This window comes from Charadrius vociferus, unplaced genomic scaffold, assembly GCF_000708025.1.
Source record: "Charadrius vociferus isolate BGI_N301 unplaced genomic scaffold, ASM70802v2 scaffold54, whole genome shotgun sequence".
NCBI classification, from domain to species: Eukaryota; Metazoa; Chordata; class Aves; order Charadriiformes; family Charadriidae; genus Charadrius; species Charadrius vociferus.
The window spans coordinates 4475400-4488180 of NW_009648350.1; the positions used below are offsets into that span (position 1 = coordinate 4475400).

Consider the following 12781-nt stretch of genomic DNA (forward strand, 5'->3'; position numbering starts at 1 on the left):
CAGACCTTGGCTCCCCGGGCCCCGCTCTGAAGGGTTTATGCTGTTCCCAACCCGCCTTTGGCAGCCGGCGCCTCCATCTCCGTCTCTGTGCCATTACCCCGCTTACGCAAGACTCGGCTCCTGGGTCCGGCGGAGAAGCACCGGGAGTTCACCGAGGCAGGGTCAGGGGACCGCAGGCTCCCCGGAGGGATGGGAAAAAGGGGGGGAGTGAAGAAACCTCACAGCCGAAGCCGCCCCTGCGGGGCATCTCCCTCCCACCCCACGGCGATGTGCTCCTGTCGGCCGCTCGTCCCACCCCGCGGGCTGGGGGGACCCGAGAGCGCACAGCGACGCGTGCCAACCTCAGGGACAGACAAACCGCTCGTGCCCTCTCCACGTTGCCTATGAGGCAGCCCAGCGGTCACATTAGCCACACAAGCAACATCAATCAGCATTAAAAATTACCCTTCAATTAGAGAAGGACCACGTACCTTCAGAGCTGTCACCCGGCCGGGGTTAAACTGCCCCGGTCCGTGCTGGCTGCGAAGCCGGACTGAGCATCACGTTAGCCAGGGTGGCTCCTGAAGGTCAGGCTCAGCGAGTCCTCCTCGCCTTTCTCCTGCCCACCGATTAGCACGGGCGGAGCCAGCGCCTGCTGCGTGCGCACACGCGGCCTCGGACAGACCTTAACCAGGGAAAAGAAAAGCTTTTCTTCCATAAACCTGCACGGCCGTACACACATGAGTAGAAACACAGCCCTGGCCATGCCGCCGTTAAGGCAAGAAGAGATCCCAACGAGCCCCCAAGGGCTCCTAGCTGAAGCCCCCCCCTTCCCGCACCGGGCATCCCGAGGGATGGCAGCCCGCGAGCGGAGGGAGGCAGGGCCAGGAGGGAGCTGGAGAGGGACGAAGCCCGCGGGGCAGCCCCCCGAGGAGGAAGGTACCCTCACCGAGCTGGCAGCCTGCACCCGAACCTGCACGGGGCACGGGGCGGGCAGCCCTCCCTGCCGACACCTGGCAGGCCATAAAACAGCCCCGCAAGCTCAATCAAGAGTTTTTACAACTTCACAAAGCACTGTAATTAGCCTAATTATGCAATGTTCTCTCCGAGAATTAAACCGAAATACAGTAATTGACTCGGTGCTGCTTAGAAGCACGAGGAAATCAAAGGCGCAACGCACATTAAAGAGTCAGAAACATCTCTTTAAACGCGAGAGGATTTCCTGTCATGGTGCAAACATCTAAAGCTTCACCAAAGCCGCCCGCACCTGGTGCAACCCCGCTCCGGCTCCCTGGCACCCCTCTTTCCCCGCCGCCCAAGCAGGGATGAGGCAGAGCCCCGGGACAGCCGCCTCAGGCCCCTCCTTTCTCATTTTGCGGCGGGACGGACGGACACTGCGTGCCAGCGCTCCATTTCCTGCCTTTTCATTACATACAGCGACGCTGCCGCTTTGTCAAAACAGTGGTTTTGTTCCGGCCGTGCGCAGAGCTGGCCCGTGCCTTGGTGGCACCGCAGTACGATGGCCCCTCCAACCTGACCTGGCCTGTCACCGGCTCTGTCCCGACTCGCTGCCGGAGCTGCCGAAAGCTTGGCTGGAAAGCAGACTCGAGTTTTCTGATTACAAATCATTTCCCCTCTATTTGTTGCCCTGAAATGAGATCTCGGTATCACCCTGCGTTTGGTGGGAACAGCTTCAAGGGCAGATTTAAGGATGCGCTCGTGTGACAGGCAGAAGCCCCCAGTGAGCTCATCCGACACTCCTCGACGGGGACTTTTGCTGTACTTGGGCTGGAGGACAGGACCGGAGAGTGTGACACACCAGCAAGCACTCGGTTTCGCTGGAAACCTTTCCCTTCCTTGCCACAAAGCCCCGCTCGATCTTTTGCCTCCGAAGCCAAGGTCTAGATTTCAGAAACCCGAACTGCAAGTGGAAATTCCCTGCAGCGCGTTGATTATTGCATCTCCTGCTGGCACTTGTGGCAAGAGGGGAAAAAAAAGTCACATGGCTTTCTGGACACACGTTTCGCTGAGGAGTCTTGCATCAGAGGGCAGAAGCCAGCAGCCAGGAAAATAACTCCAATTACGGTAAATAAATCCCCAAATATGTGACAATCTGCCTTTTAAACAGGAAACAGAGGGGAATAAGCAAAGGAAGACTTTGGTCTAAACATTGCTGCCACCAGCCTCAAGAGCCCGAGAGCGAGACTCTGAAGACGCGCCTGGGCCAAAAGTATTTTACCTGAACTTTGCTGATGTGTCTCAAGTCCGAGACAGTTTCCTTCCCTGCGAGGAAAGGCGCCGACAGTTCCTGGCAACTGTGCCAACCTCCAACACTCCCAACCGCTCAGGGGAGAAACTCCCGGAGGGTCAGCTGCCACCTCCGGACACGTACGCGGTCCCTCAGGAGGCTCAGCGCGGGAAGCCGTGCTGCTCCCGAGATGAGCAACGCAGGGATCGCCGCTCGCGCCATTTCAACCCCTCATCCTGCTCACACAGCCCAGGTCTGGGCTGCACCTGGACACGGCCAGCAGCCGACATCACTCGACAACAGATTAAGGATAAAAGCCCTTTGCCCAGGGAGTGCCATCCCAGAGCCTCCGCGCCAGTCCGGCAGCACGGGGAAGGATGGACACCAGTCCCAGCCAGCCTTCCTCTGGGTTTCCTCCCCCGATTACAACTCAAACCCGAAGCAAGTCAGAGCAGCAACGCAAAGGGAAAGAAAAAGATGAATTTAATAACCAGTTCCTCCAAACTTAAGGCCTTGGGAAGCGTTACGTGTTAACGACACCTCGCTAAAGGCAGCGCTACGCGGTCTCACAGGGAAAGGCACGCAGCCCCTGCCAGGTGCACGCTGGTGATCTCAGTATAGTCACTTCGGTCCACACTCGCTCTATGACGACCAGAGCGCGCCCTTCGCACCCCTGAGAACGCCGGTTACCGAACTGCTCAACTCCATCCTCCTTGCATCAAGCGGGCTGCGTTTGCATTACGAAACCTAGTCCCCCAAAGGAGGCGGAGGGACCTCAGGCTCTGCTCTCAAGGGGACACAGGACCGCAGGGCGCTCAGCCTCCCCAAGACGCGGCCCTGCAATACGACATCTTCACCCCTCTCCCTGTTGGTGCGCCCAAAGCTGTCACGGCCCCCCCGAGCTGCCCGCTCGAAGGTGCCAGGTGGACTCTGGTGAAGCACGTATTTACCATGCAAGGAGGGGAATTAGGAGAAAAAGATTCAGTTCTGCTCCCCAGACAGGGGAAGACCAAGTTGCTGCTTCTGCTATCTACAGCCTGAGGTTTATTAAGCTTTGTTTTGCGCCTAATTTTAATACTCCGCCAAACCAAGGCAGCCGTCCACAGCACCGCTTTATTTTTAAACTCACTCAAACGCACTGGACTCCCTTGTGTTCGACTCCCAGCACCTTTTGTCGGCTCCAATGTGCAAGATGTGGTTAGACCCTCATGAGAAGCCATTGAGATGTGGCTGCAGCAGGTACCTGCTTCCGCTGACTCTTTTTCTGATGCTGCAGTTAGCTCTTCGAGCAAAGCTGGGTCCGAGCGTCAGAAACCAAACAAGAACCGTGGAGATGGTCAGAGTTGAGGTTCTGCTGAGGGCAGACGCCACCAGCCTCTGCAATGTCTCCGGGGATATTTTAAGGGTTCACGCTTTAGCTTGCAAGCCAAAGCAGCTGCGGTCAGCAAAGCGAAACGCGCTCCATCCAGCGCAGGGCCATGCACAGCGGCAGGACGGCAGTGGAGCAGGCTGCTGGTTACAAAAGGGCAGGCTGATTTCAGGGGGTCCTTTGCATTCGATGCGTCCTCTCCAGCCAGGCTGGGACGCTGGACACACACGCAAAAGGGGAAGTCCTGTACCTGCTTAGAAGTTGCAGTTGATTTGCACCAACCTATGGGTCCTTTCTTGCGTCTATCAAGAGGACTCGGGCAAGATCAATGTCTCAGAAGCTGGTGTAGGTCTTCAAGGAGCAAGGAGGACCGCGCACGTTAGCAAACCCTTGCAAAGGCTGTAGTTAGCGGACATGCGCCTTGTAAGAGCAGTTCTCCGTGAGCCAGGCAGAGTATCTCCATACCAAGTGGCCTGTGCAATACTGACCTACTCTACACCGCTCAGAGGACACTGGTGTGGCACTGCAAAGGGCACAGATGGTGCTCTGAGTTTTCTACGGGGAGCGGGGCACGAATCCTCCCTTGCTGCACGAGCCTTCGAGGCTTCCCAGCCAACCCTATCTCGCACAGAAAACCCCATCGTGTTCCACTCGTGGAGACAGACCAAAGCCCAGCCTGACCTTGCCACGCTGGCTGCCCCCTCAAACCCTCCTCACATCCCACATGAGCTCTGGCAACAGGATTGCTGCTCAAGTAGTCCATCTTCCTCCTTATCCAACAGCCTCGGCAGAGCGGTCACCCTACGGGCTGGTCACCCTGCCCTGCCGTAACTTTCCTCCGGTAGAAACACAAACCGCTTTCCCAATCCTCAGCTAAAGCGCTCGGCCAGAACCTCCCCGTGCCTCCGTGCCCCGACTCTGCTCAGCCCCGGGGGGGGATGCAACTTCATTCCCTACATGTGCTGAGGATGCACATATGGCAGCCCCCTCCCCTCTCCGCTTCCACCTAAGCCCGACCTCCTAACAACCTCCACACGGCACAACGCGACCGGCCCGAGAGTGCCAGAAGGCATCCAGGTGCTGCAGCCTGATGCTTCACACCCGCAGCCAGGCAAATTTGCTGGGATTTCCGGGAAGTGTCTCTAGGGTGCCCCGCGCCGCTGCACCCCCTCTTTGGTACGCGCTTGTTTGGAATGCGGGGCCGTCGGGGGTGGGGGGAAGAGGGGAAGTTATTCTGGTGGTGGCCTATGAATAACATCCAGTGATTTATAGGAAGTATAATCCAATAATACAGTAAAATAAAACAGTGTGTCTGAGATGGGTTTGATTCCAGGAATTATAAAACAAATTATTAAAGAGAGAGAGAAAGAAAAAAAGCCTCAGAGAGGCCAGATCGGAGTAAATTGGGCACAGATGGGCTGGGAGGGGGTTTCTCTCTCTCCCCTCACCGAGATGCCCCTGCCGCAAGCACGGCTTCAATTAGTCTTTTCAGAAACCAGAGTTTTATTTCCCCAAATTACAGAATTAAAAAAAAATTAAAATTCTTGGAGTGTTTGTGGTTGGGATAAAGAGATCCAAACTTCTCTGTAAGTTGGTTGTGCAGATGGCTACCAAACTGTTAAACGGGCCACCCCACAAAGGTCCCACCCCAGCTGGGGCTCAGGATGGCCCAAAATGTTGGTAGCCACCTACGTCCCATGATGGAAAGCTCCATCAACTGAATGTCTCTGCTATGTAGAGTACCTGTCTCTCTCTGCCTCCCTCCCCCGGGTGGGCCCTCCTCGCCCCATGGGTTTGAGGTCTCCAAGAAGCTTTTTCACACCTTGAATGCTCCTGACCGGAGGCAGCCAGAAGGTCAGAGGGGCCCTTGCCGGCTGCACGCCTCCGTGGACAACGGCTCACTCGGAGGAATACGCCGTTTGATGCCGAACAGCAGGGGAAGCACTTCATGTGGGAATTCTTTGGCTTCCTCTGTCAGAGAAAACAACAAGACCAATCCATCTCCCAGGGTCTTCCCAGTGCTGCCCGGCTGCACAGGCAGCTGAGACCAGCTCTGGCGTGCCTGGTGCTGTCCCTGGGGCAGAGGCACAGCTCAGCTGCCCGCACCGGGCACAGACTGCGGCGCTCTGCCTGCACTCACCCGAGCCCTGCCTTGGGCACGCACTGCGGGGTCCGCAGCAACGACCTGCGTGGGAGGAGGCCACAAAACACCACGTGCCGCTCACAGCTGGCTGGTTCTGAAACCAGTTTAAACACCCTACTGCACCCCAAAATGTCAGCGTGTCAGAAGAGCACGTGGTGACCTCGCACAGATTGATTTATGAAAGAGTGGCAGCCACTTAGCAGCGAGAGAGGCGCAGGAGGACACATCACAACTGCCATACGGGGGAGCCATGCTGGGGCAGGGACACCCCGGAGGGACCACGGCCGACGCACATCACCGCAAAAGAAAACAAGCTCAAAGCAAAGAGCAGCAGATATAAACTGGTACACGAGTCCCCAGTCTCCTGTGCTGCCTGTTACCTCACTGCAGGAATTGGGGCAGACCATGCAGGAATTGGGGCAGACCGAGCATAGTCTGCAGCGAAAATGGGGGAAGCCAAGACTGAGATGGGACAGGATACGTGTTTAGTGTAAGCCTGATGAAGAGGGAGGAAAAGCTATTTATGAAAGCATTTCATTGTTCAAGGTTCCTTTTTCTCAATACCCAAATCTGTGATTAAAAGTTGGTGTTTATGGGCATAAAATTTTGTAAAAGTTATCCATGTCGAGACTGTTTTGCCAGTGACACCGCCCCACAACTGCGAGCACCGCTGGGTCCCGGCACGAGGAATTCATTAGACACCAGACATGGAGCAAGCAAGCAAGTTTACAAGTTTCTCAGGAGTAGCTGCGACTCCAGAGACCTGGAAATACACGGCGGGGGAGGGAGGGAGCAGCTATCCCCAGCGAGAACTACCCCCGGATAGCAGAGAAGAGAGGGTCTCACACAGACCTCCCTCCCCGGCCCCAAACCCACGGATCTCCTCCTGCTACTGAGAGCTCGCAGCTGAAGGTCAGACAAGCCTGTGCGATGGGAAGGACACAGACACGCTCTGATCCCAGATTTGCAGAAGGATTTCAGTAGGAGGAGATCTCTGGAGGTCGTTTGGTCCAACTGCAGAGTTAGATCCAGCTCTACAGGGCTGACGCAGCCGAGCTCTGGCTACGGCGAGCCCGCCTCGCAGCTCCCCAGTAACGCTTCCTGGCAATCGGGATGCAGGCAGGGTGGGACTGCTCCCTGCGCCCTCCCAAGCCTCCCACACGCCCCGCAGGGGTGGATCGGCCCCCTCACACCCGCTCCTGCCGCTGCCCATGCTACTGCAACCCAGGGAGGTGACTCATGTGCTGGGAAATGGAAATCCGCACCTTCCCGACAGCCGTTTCTGCCGTACGCTCCAGCCAGTCCTCTGCCCACAGCAACCCACACGCCGGGGAAAAAACCAACACCCTCACTCCGTGCTGGGCACTTCGTAATCATTCAGCAAACATTCTTGCTTGCCTTTTAAACTCCAGCCCCTCTCTCCTCTTCCCTCCCCCCCACCTCTTCTGCACCCAGCGCTTCTCAGTATCACAGTGTCGGCACCGAGCCCAACCTGGGCTGTGCCAACACTCCGCACATGAGCACTCGGAGACCACCAGGGCATTTGCGCTGACAACAGGATTTGCTTTGCCAACGACGGTCTCTGCGATGTTTTAGGGTCACCAGAGCAAGGAGCCCTCGGGGAAATCCCTGAAGGGCGCCAGGCATCAGATGGCAGCCGCAGTGCCATCCGACCTGCAGGCATTTCGTGAACGCCGCCACCTGCTCCGCGCAGCCTGCGGTCCCCAGCAGGAACGGGTTCGCTTTCTCCAGGGATCCGAAAGCTGGGAGCAGCTGGCAGTTACCCACACAGGAGGCAGAAAACTCCAAGAATACTTATTTTTCACAAAAGATAAAAAGCACTCCCTTTCTGTCACTCACACACATCCACAACTCGGCTATGGATGGAAGAGCAGAGTCCAGTGGTCTGAGAGCTGGGATCGCTTCCAGCTCTGCCACAGGCGCTTGCCGTACAGCCCAGACAAATCTCTTCCTCTCTTTACCACCAGCTCCCGTCTGCAACACAGACGCCGCTATTAATATACCTACCGGGGGGCTGCACAGAGGCATTTGCTCATAATCGTAAAGCACTTTGCAGCTCAAAGATAAACACGCTGTCGCTGGTTGGCATCTAGCAGGCGGGAGGGCAAGGCTGCCTCGCCGGCGGGGCTGACGGTTCCCCCAGGGCTTCCCCGGGGAGAGGAGGGTGCCTGCGAGGCTGGCCAGGCAGCAGGCACGGCGCACGGGAGCCGCTTCCCAGCCCCTCCAGCTGAGGCCGGTTCACTCCATCAGCTGACCTCGGCCACTAACCACCGGGCTGACAAGTGGCCAACTGGCTCACCAGGGAGAAATCTTCCAGCAGCAGCTCTCTCTGGGGCTCAGCCTGATCGCCCACATGGTGGCTTGGACTGAAATCCCATCGGCTGGAAGACTCCATCTTTGGGAGCTACATCCCAAGCCATCGGCACGTGAAATTCTGCTTCCTCCCACCCAGGGAGCGCAGCCCCATCCCTGCTCCCATACAGGTGGACCTGGGCGCCTGCTGCTGTGCGTGTCGGGGGGCCGCAGGGAAAAAACACGTCCCCTGAAAGCACCATTTCAAACTCAGTAGAAGAGACTCTGATTTGGTGGCATCTCTGCTGACCAACGCATTAAACCCGACAATGGCAGAAAGCGTTTTCAGCCTCGTGGGTGGATGGAGGAGGTGGGGGAGAATGAGCAATACTAGATCTCCAGGTGTCTCAAAATGGGGAAGAGCCTCCAGCCTGGCCTTTCAGAGAGCAGCATCTCCCATCACATCACCCAGCTGCCTGCACGGACACAAGTGGTCACAGGCAACGCCACTCTCCCAAGAGCCGAGGCCTCCGAGATCCTCCCAGCCCTTCTGGTGTCCACACGGGCACTGCGCGGGGCCCGAGCTAAACACTGGGAAGGCAGAGCTGTAAAGCAGTGCCTTCCTTCTGTGCTTGATGACTCAGGCTCCAGGGAGATGCGATGCCGCCTCACTCCTCAGATGCCTCAGCCAGCTCCGCTGAGACCCAGCCAAGGTCCTTTTGCCGTCCCTCTGCACACCAACACCCCCAGGCATCCAACCACCGCTCCGCTTCCCCATCCCATCTTCAGCTGGTGAGTCCCCCCAACCCTTCTCCATGAGCAACTCGGCCATACAGAGAGCGGCGGATCCCCAGCCCAGTTCCCCTAAAGCAGCACGTGGTACCTTTGGGCTGGGAGTTGTACACTGCAAACATGTTGATTGCCACAAGCTGGAGCATGCGGGTGCTTCCGATGGGAGGGGGGCTGTGCTGCAGCAGGACCTGGAACTCCCTCAGGACCTCCTCGGCCACCGCAGGAAAAGTCTCCATCCTGCGGACAGAGAGAGAGTCTGTAGAGCGCAGGCAATGCCCCGGGGCGCAGGGCGGTCAAGCTGGCACAGCTCACTCAGGGTCACAGCTCCTGGGGAAGGGGGACCCCCCTGGGGCGCTGTCTCCCGTCCAGGAGCTGTGGGGAATGAAGGTGCAGGCTGCGACGGAGGCAGCTGAAGCCTTCCTTAGAGAGGGTAGCGAGGGATTGCTCTGTGACCGACAGGCAGCATTCCTTTGGCAGGAAAACACGGCCTTTATGAGTCATTTCTGACCAACCATTTTTTTCTACTGACTTCTACCAATTTGGGAGGGGTGCCAAGAGGCCAGCAGCTCACTTGGACCAGGAGCAGCCCATGGGACTCCCGAGAAACCCAGGCTGCAGCAAACGGCACACACTGGTGCCACATTGCGGATGTGGCAATTCCAGTGCATTGAACGTCGGCCAGAGCGTGGTTCCTCCAGGAGAACGGTGCAGGATCAGATCCCATGGCACCAAGCCCCGTCCCCCCAGGCTACACGCTCCCTGCCACTGTGATTGAGCCCCTAAAACTTCATCGCTTTGAGGCCCACAGGACAGGGACTCGCAGACTAACGACTGGCCCTCATCTAGCTGCTGGAAACGTCAAAGCTGGAGCTGGTCCCTGCAGCACACAGCACTGCTGTCGCTCATCAGGACACAGCAGCCAGCGGCTCCAGTGCCACGGCCGGGGATGGGGTGCGCTTTCAACACCGCTCACAAGCGCCCACGGAAATCTGACACTCTTCCTACTCTTCATCTGGCATCACTAAGGGAATTAGCTGAGGTTACTTATCAGAGCTGTTGGATCCTCAGCAACCACCCAGCTGAAGCGGGGTCAAAAACTGAACGGATTGCAATGAAGAGCACAGTCAGTTCACAAAAATGTCTGAGACGTGGTTGCTCACAACTGCCCTCCCAAGGGAAGCCCTCACCTGGTGTCCCATGAAGTCAATTTTATAACCAAGAATCTGCCAAACCCCTTGGAAATTACTGGGGGCAGTGTGGGGGGTTGCGGGAGAAGGTTCTCCTATTCCATTGCCTCTTCTGCTGAGCTTGCTGTGTTACTTCTTGCTCCTACACTAGAAAAAGCCACAACCAGACCCAGCAAGAACGAGTATCTGTCTCGCAGCACGTGCCCGCTCCAGTTATCAGTGACATTGTACCACTGTGCCCACATGGGAGCGAGGGAGCCAAAATCCACAGGGGGTGAGGCATCTGGAGCCAGGGCAGGCAACCTCTGGGGCCTCCGTAGCAATTTCCTCTATCTTCCCCCAAGAGATTCAGATCTTGTGATATCAGCACGCTGCAGGCTGGATTAGCAAGCCACTTCTGGTAACCCACATGGGCAATTCTGCTGGGCTTCCCCAACAGACTTTCAGGACAGTAATAGGCTCTATTTTTAAAGACAGAAATGGCTTTTTTCTTAACTGTATTTCACGGATGTCTTTGAACAACCGGTTCTGCCGAGCAGCAGGGGCACCCTCTCCCCGGGCACTGTTTGCTGGAGCAGTTCAAAAATCTCTCTTACCTCCCCACAAACATGGGTTGTAACAAACAGGCCCCTTGTACTTTGTAGCTGCGCAGAACGGAGCAGCTCCGCCGGTACAAAAGCGCTGTTCCCCCTGGAAGAGGAAACTTCCCTGGATTTGGGGCACAGCCAGGGAATTAGAGCAAACTGATTGCTTCTAAAGACTTCCTAATTTTGAGAAGTCTCAGACCACATCCAGCATATCCAGCAACATCCTCCTAGGGCAGACAGGACACTGGGGATGGAGGAGCCCTTTGCAGGATGGGTTGTTAGTGAAGAGATGAAGGTTATTGCCATGGAATAACAACAAGAAGGAGCGAGGGCTTCCTCAGCCCCGCCAGCTGTGCTTTGATACCACAGCACATCTGGAACGGCATGCAGTAACCCCACTGAGCTCAGAGAACCAGCAGGTCAGGAGAAAAGCGGAAGCTTTTAATCAATTGCTTACCTGTGGTTTTAGGAGCAAAAGAGTCCAATTAGGGCAACATCATCTTTTCCATACTTTTTACAGATAAATCACTGAAGATCCTGCCCAAAGAGGCCCCAGCTATTCCTCACCTTTTACCTATTTTAAGCGCGGAAGCTGTTTAGCAGGGCTGGACCATTTTCTCTTCCTGTGTCATGGTATTACTTTCTAGTTCCCTTCTAAGTACTTCAGGGGATATTCTACCACTAAACATACTTGGGTTTTCTAAATGACTGTCCTGGGAAGCAACCGCCTCAAACGCTGCAGCCTAATTTCACAGAGGTCTCAGGAGCCAAATGTGCAAGCAATCTCTGCAGCATCCCCATTAATCCCCCTGCTGGCATGCGTTCAACCACAGCTCGGCCGTGAGTACGGCCCCATAGAGCCGAGGACCAGCAGCTCCCCGGACGCTCTGCCCACCAGCACAGACACGCTGCAGTTACCAAACCTTTCATGGGCTCTCGCAGCTTTCCTCCTCTTTTTCTGCGGGCCGGAGGACATCCAGTTCTGCCTCCTCACTGCAGACCAGCCTGCTGCCCACAAAGCGGTTAATCAGTGCCTTGTGACTCAGGGAGAGATCGACAGCACTGGCAGCGAGCCGATTGCTCGCCCCCTCGCCCTCAGACACTCGGATCGCCAACAAATCAGCCAGCGCAGCTCCTTCTTCCCATCGCTTTATGAAGGGTCTAAAGTCAAGCACGTGCCACCCCAGACTAGTCATCCCAAAGAGCACGTTGGATGGAGCAAGCGCTGACGCTTCAGGCTGCGTGGCAGGGTTGGTGCTGTGTCCTGCAGTGCTGTGCTTCCCCGCTCCAGAAGGAAACGGGGACAGTCCCAGACAGAAGAAGGGAACCTCACACGAGTCAAAAAAACCCAACAGCAGGAACAAAGCGCCACTTTGCCTCCACACCACCTTTACCTAAGTGGCCTGGAAAAGGCGTCTCGACCCTATAACTTGGAGCCATCAGTTCCACAAAAGACTGAAGGAGCCAACAGGGCTCATTTGACTGCATCTGCCTGCGAGGCACTGGCAGGCTCAAGCAGAGACCACCGTTGCAGAGACCATCTGAACCCATGGGAGGTCTCACCACAACAGCCGCCCCATCACCTGACAGCGAGGGCCAGCCTGGACCCGGAGCGGGGAGAGGTCCATGGGAAGCCCATCTGCTCCGAGGCTGAGCTCTGCTCTTTGGGTCAGAAGGATGTCCCCCAGGCTGGGATCTCAGCCCAGGCCTGAATCAGGCTTGCTTTGCTTCAAGGGTAACTGTTCAATTACTTGAAACCAGTTTCTGACAGACATTGCCAAGGGCACTTCGTATAAACCCGTTCCCACAGCCCGCGCAGCTCTCAGCTACGAGGTTTTCACCGAAATGGCAGCGAGAAGACGAAGGGCAAGGCTTGCCTTGACACGCTCTGGACGATAGCTTTCAGCCACTGCATGGTTCTGCCTTGATGGCTTTGTGCTCCTCGCAGGCAGCAGCCACTGAGAGCCCCCCAGAGCCACCTCTCTGCCGGCTGAGGTGGGGGGGAATGGGGAAGCGGGGGGGAAAAAACAGAAATTAAGGGGGACAGAGCATGGTTAGGTGGTGGGAGATAAAGAAAACAGCCATTCGTCCCTCCTGTGTGAGTATCAGCTGGTTGAGCTCGACCTCTGCCAGAGGGTCCCGGTGCACAGGCAGGACCGGGCC

At 56.7% G+C, this 12781-nt stretch overlaps 1 protein-coding gene across 1 annotated transcript in view; it reads right to left on the reverse strand.

The window, feature by feature from the left end:
- Positions 1–12781, reverse strand: part of SMG6 (SMG6 nonsense mediated mRNA decay factor) — a 133467-nt gene that overhangs the window by 95788 nt on the left and 24898 nt on the right. Inside the window, 1 exon segment of the mRNA XM_009885176.1 lies at positions 8936–9081. Within this exon segment, the coding sequence (XP_009883478.1) occupies positions 8936–9081 (146 nt within the window).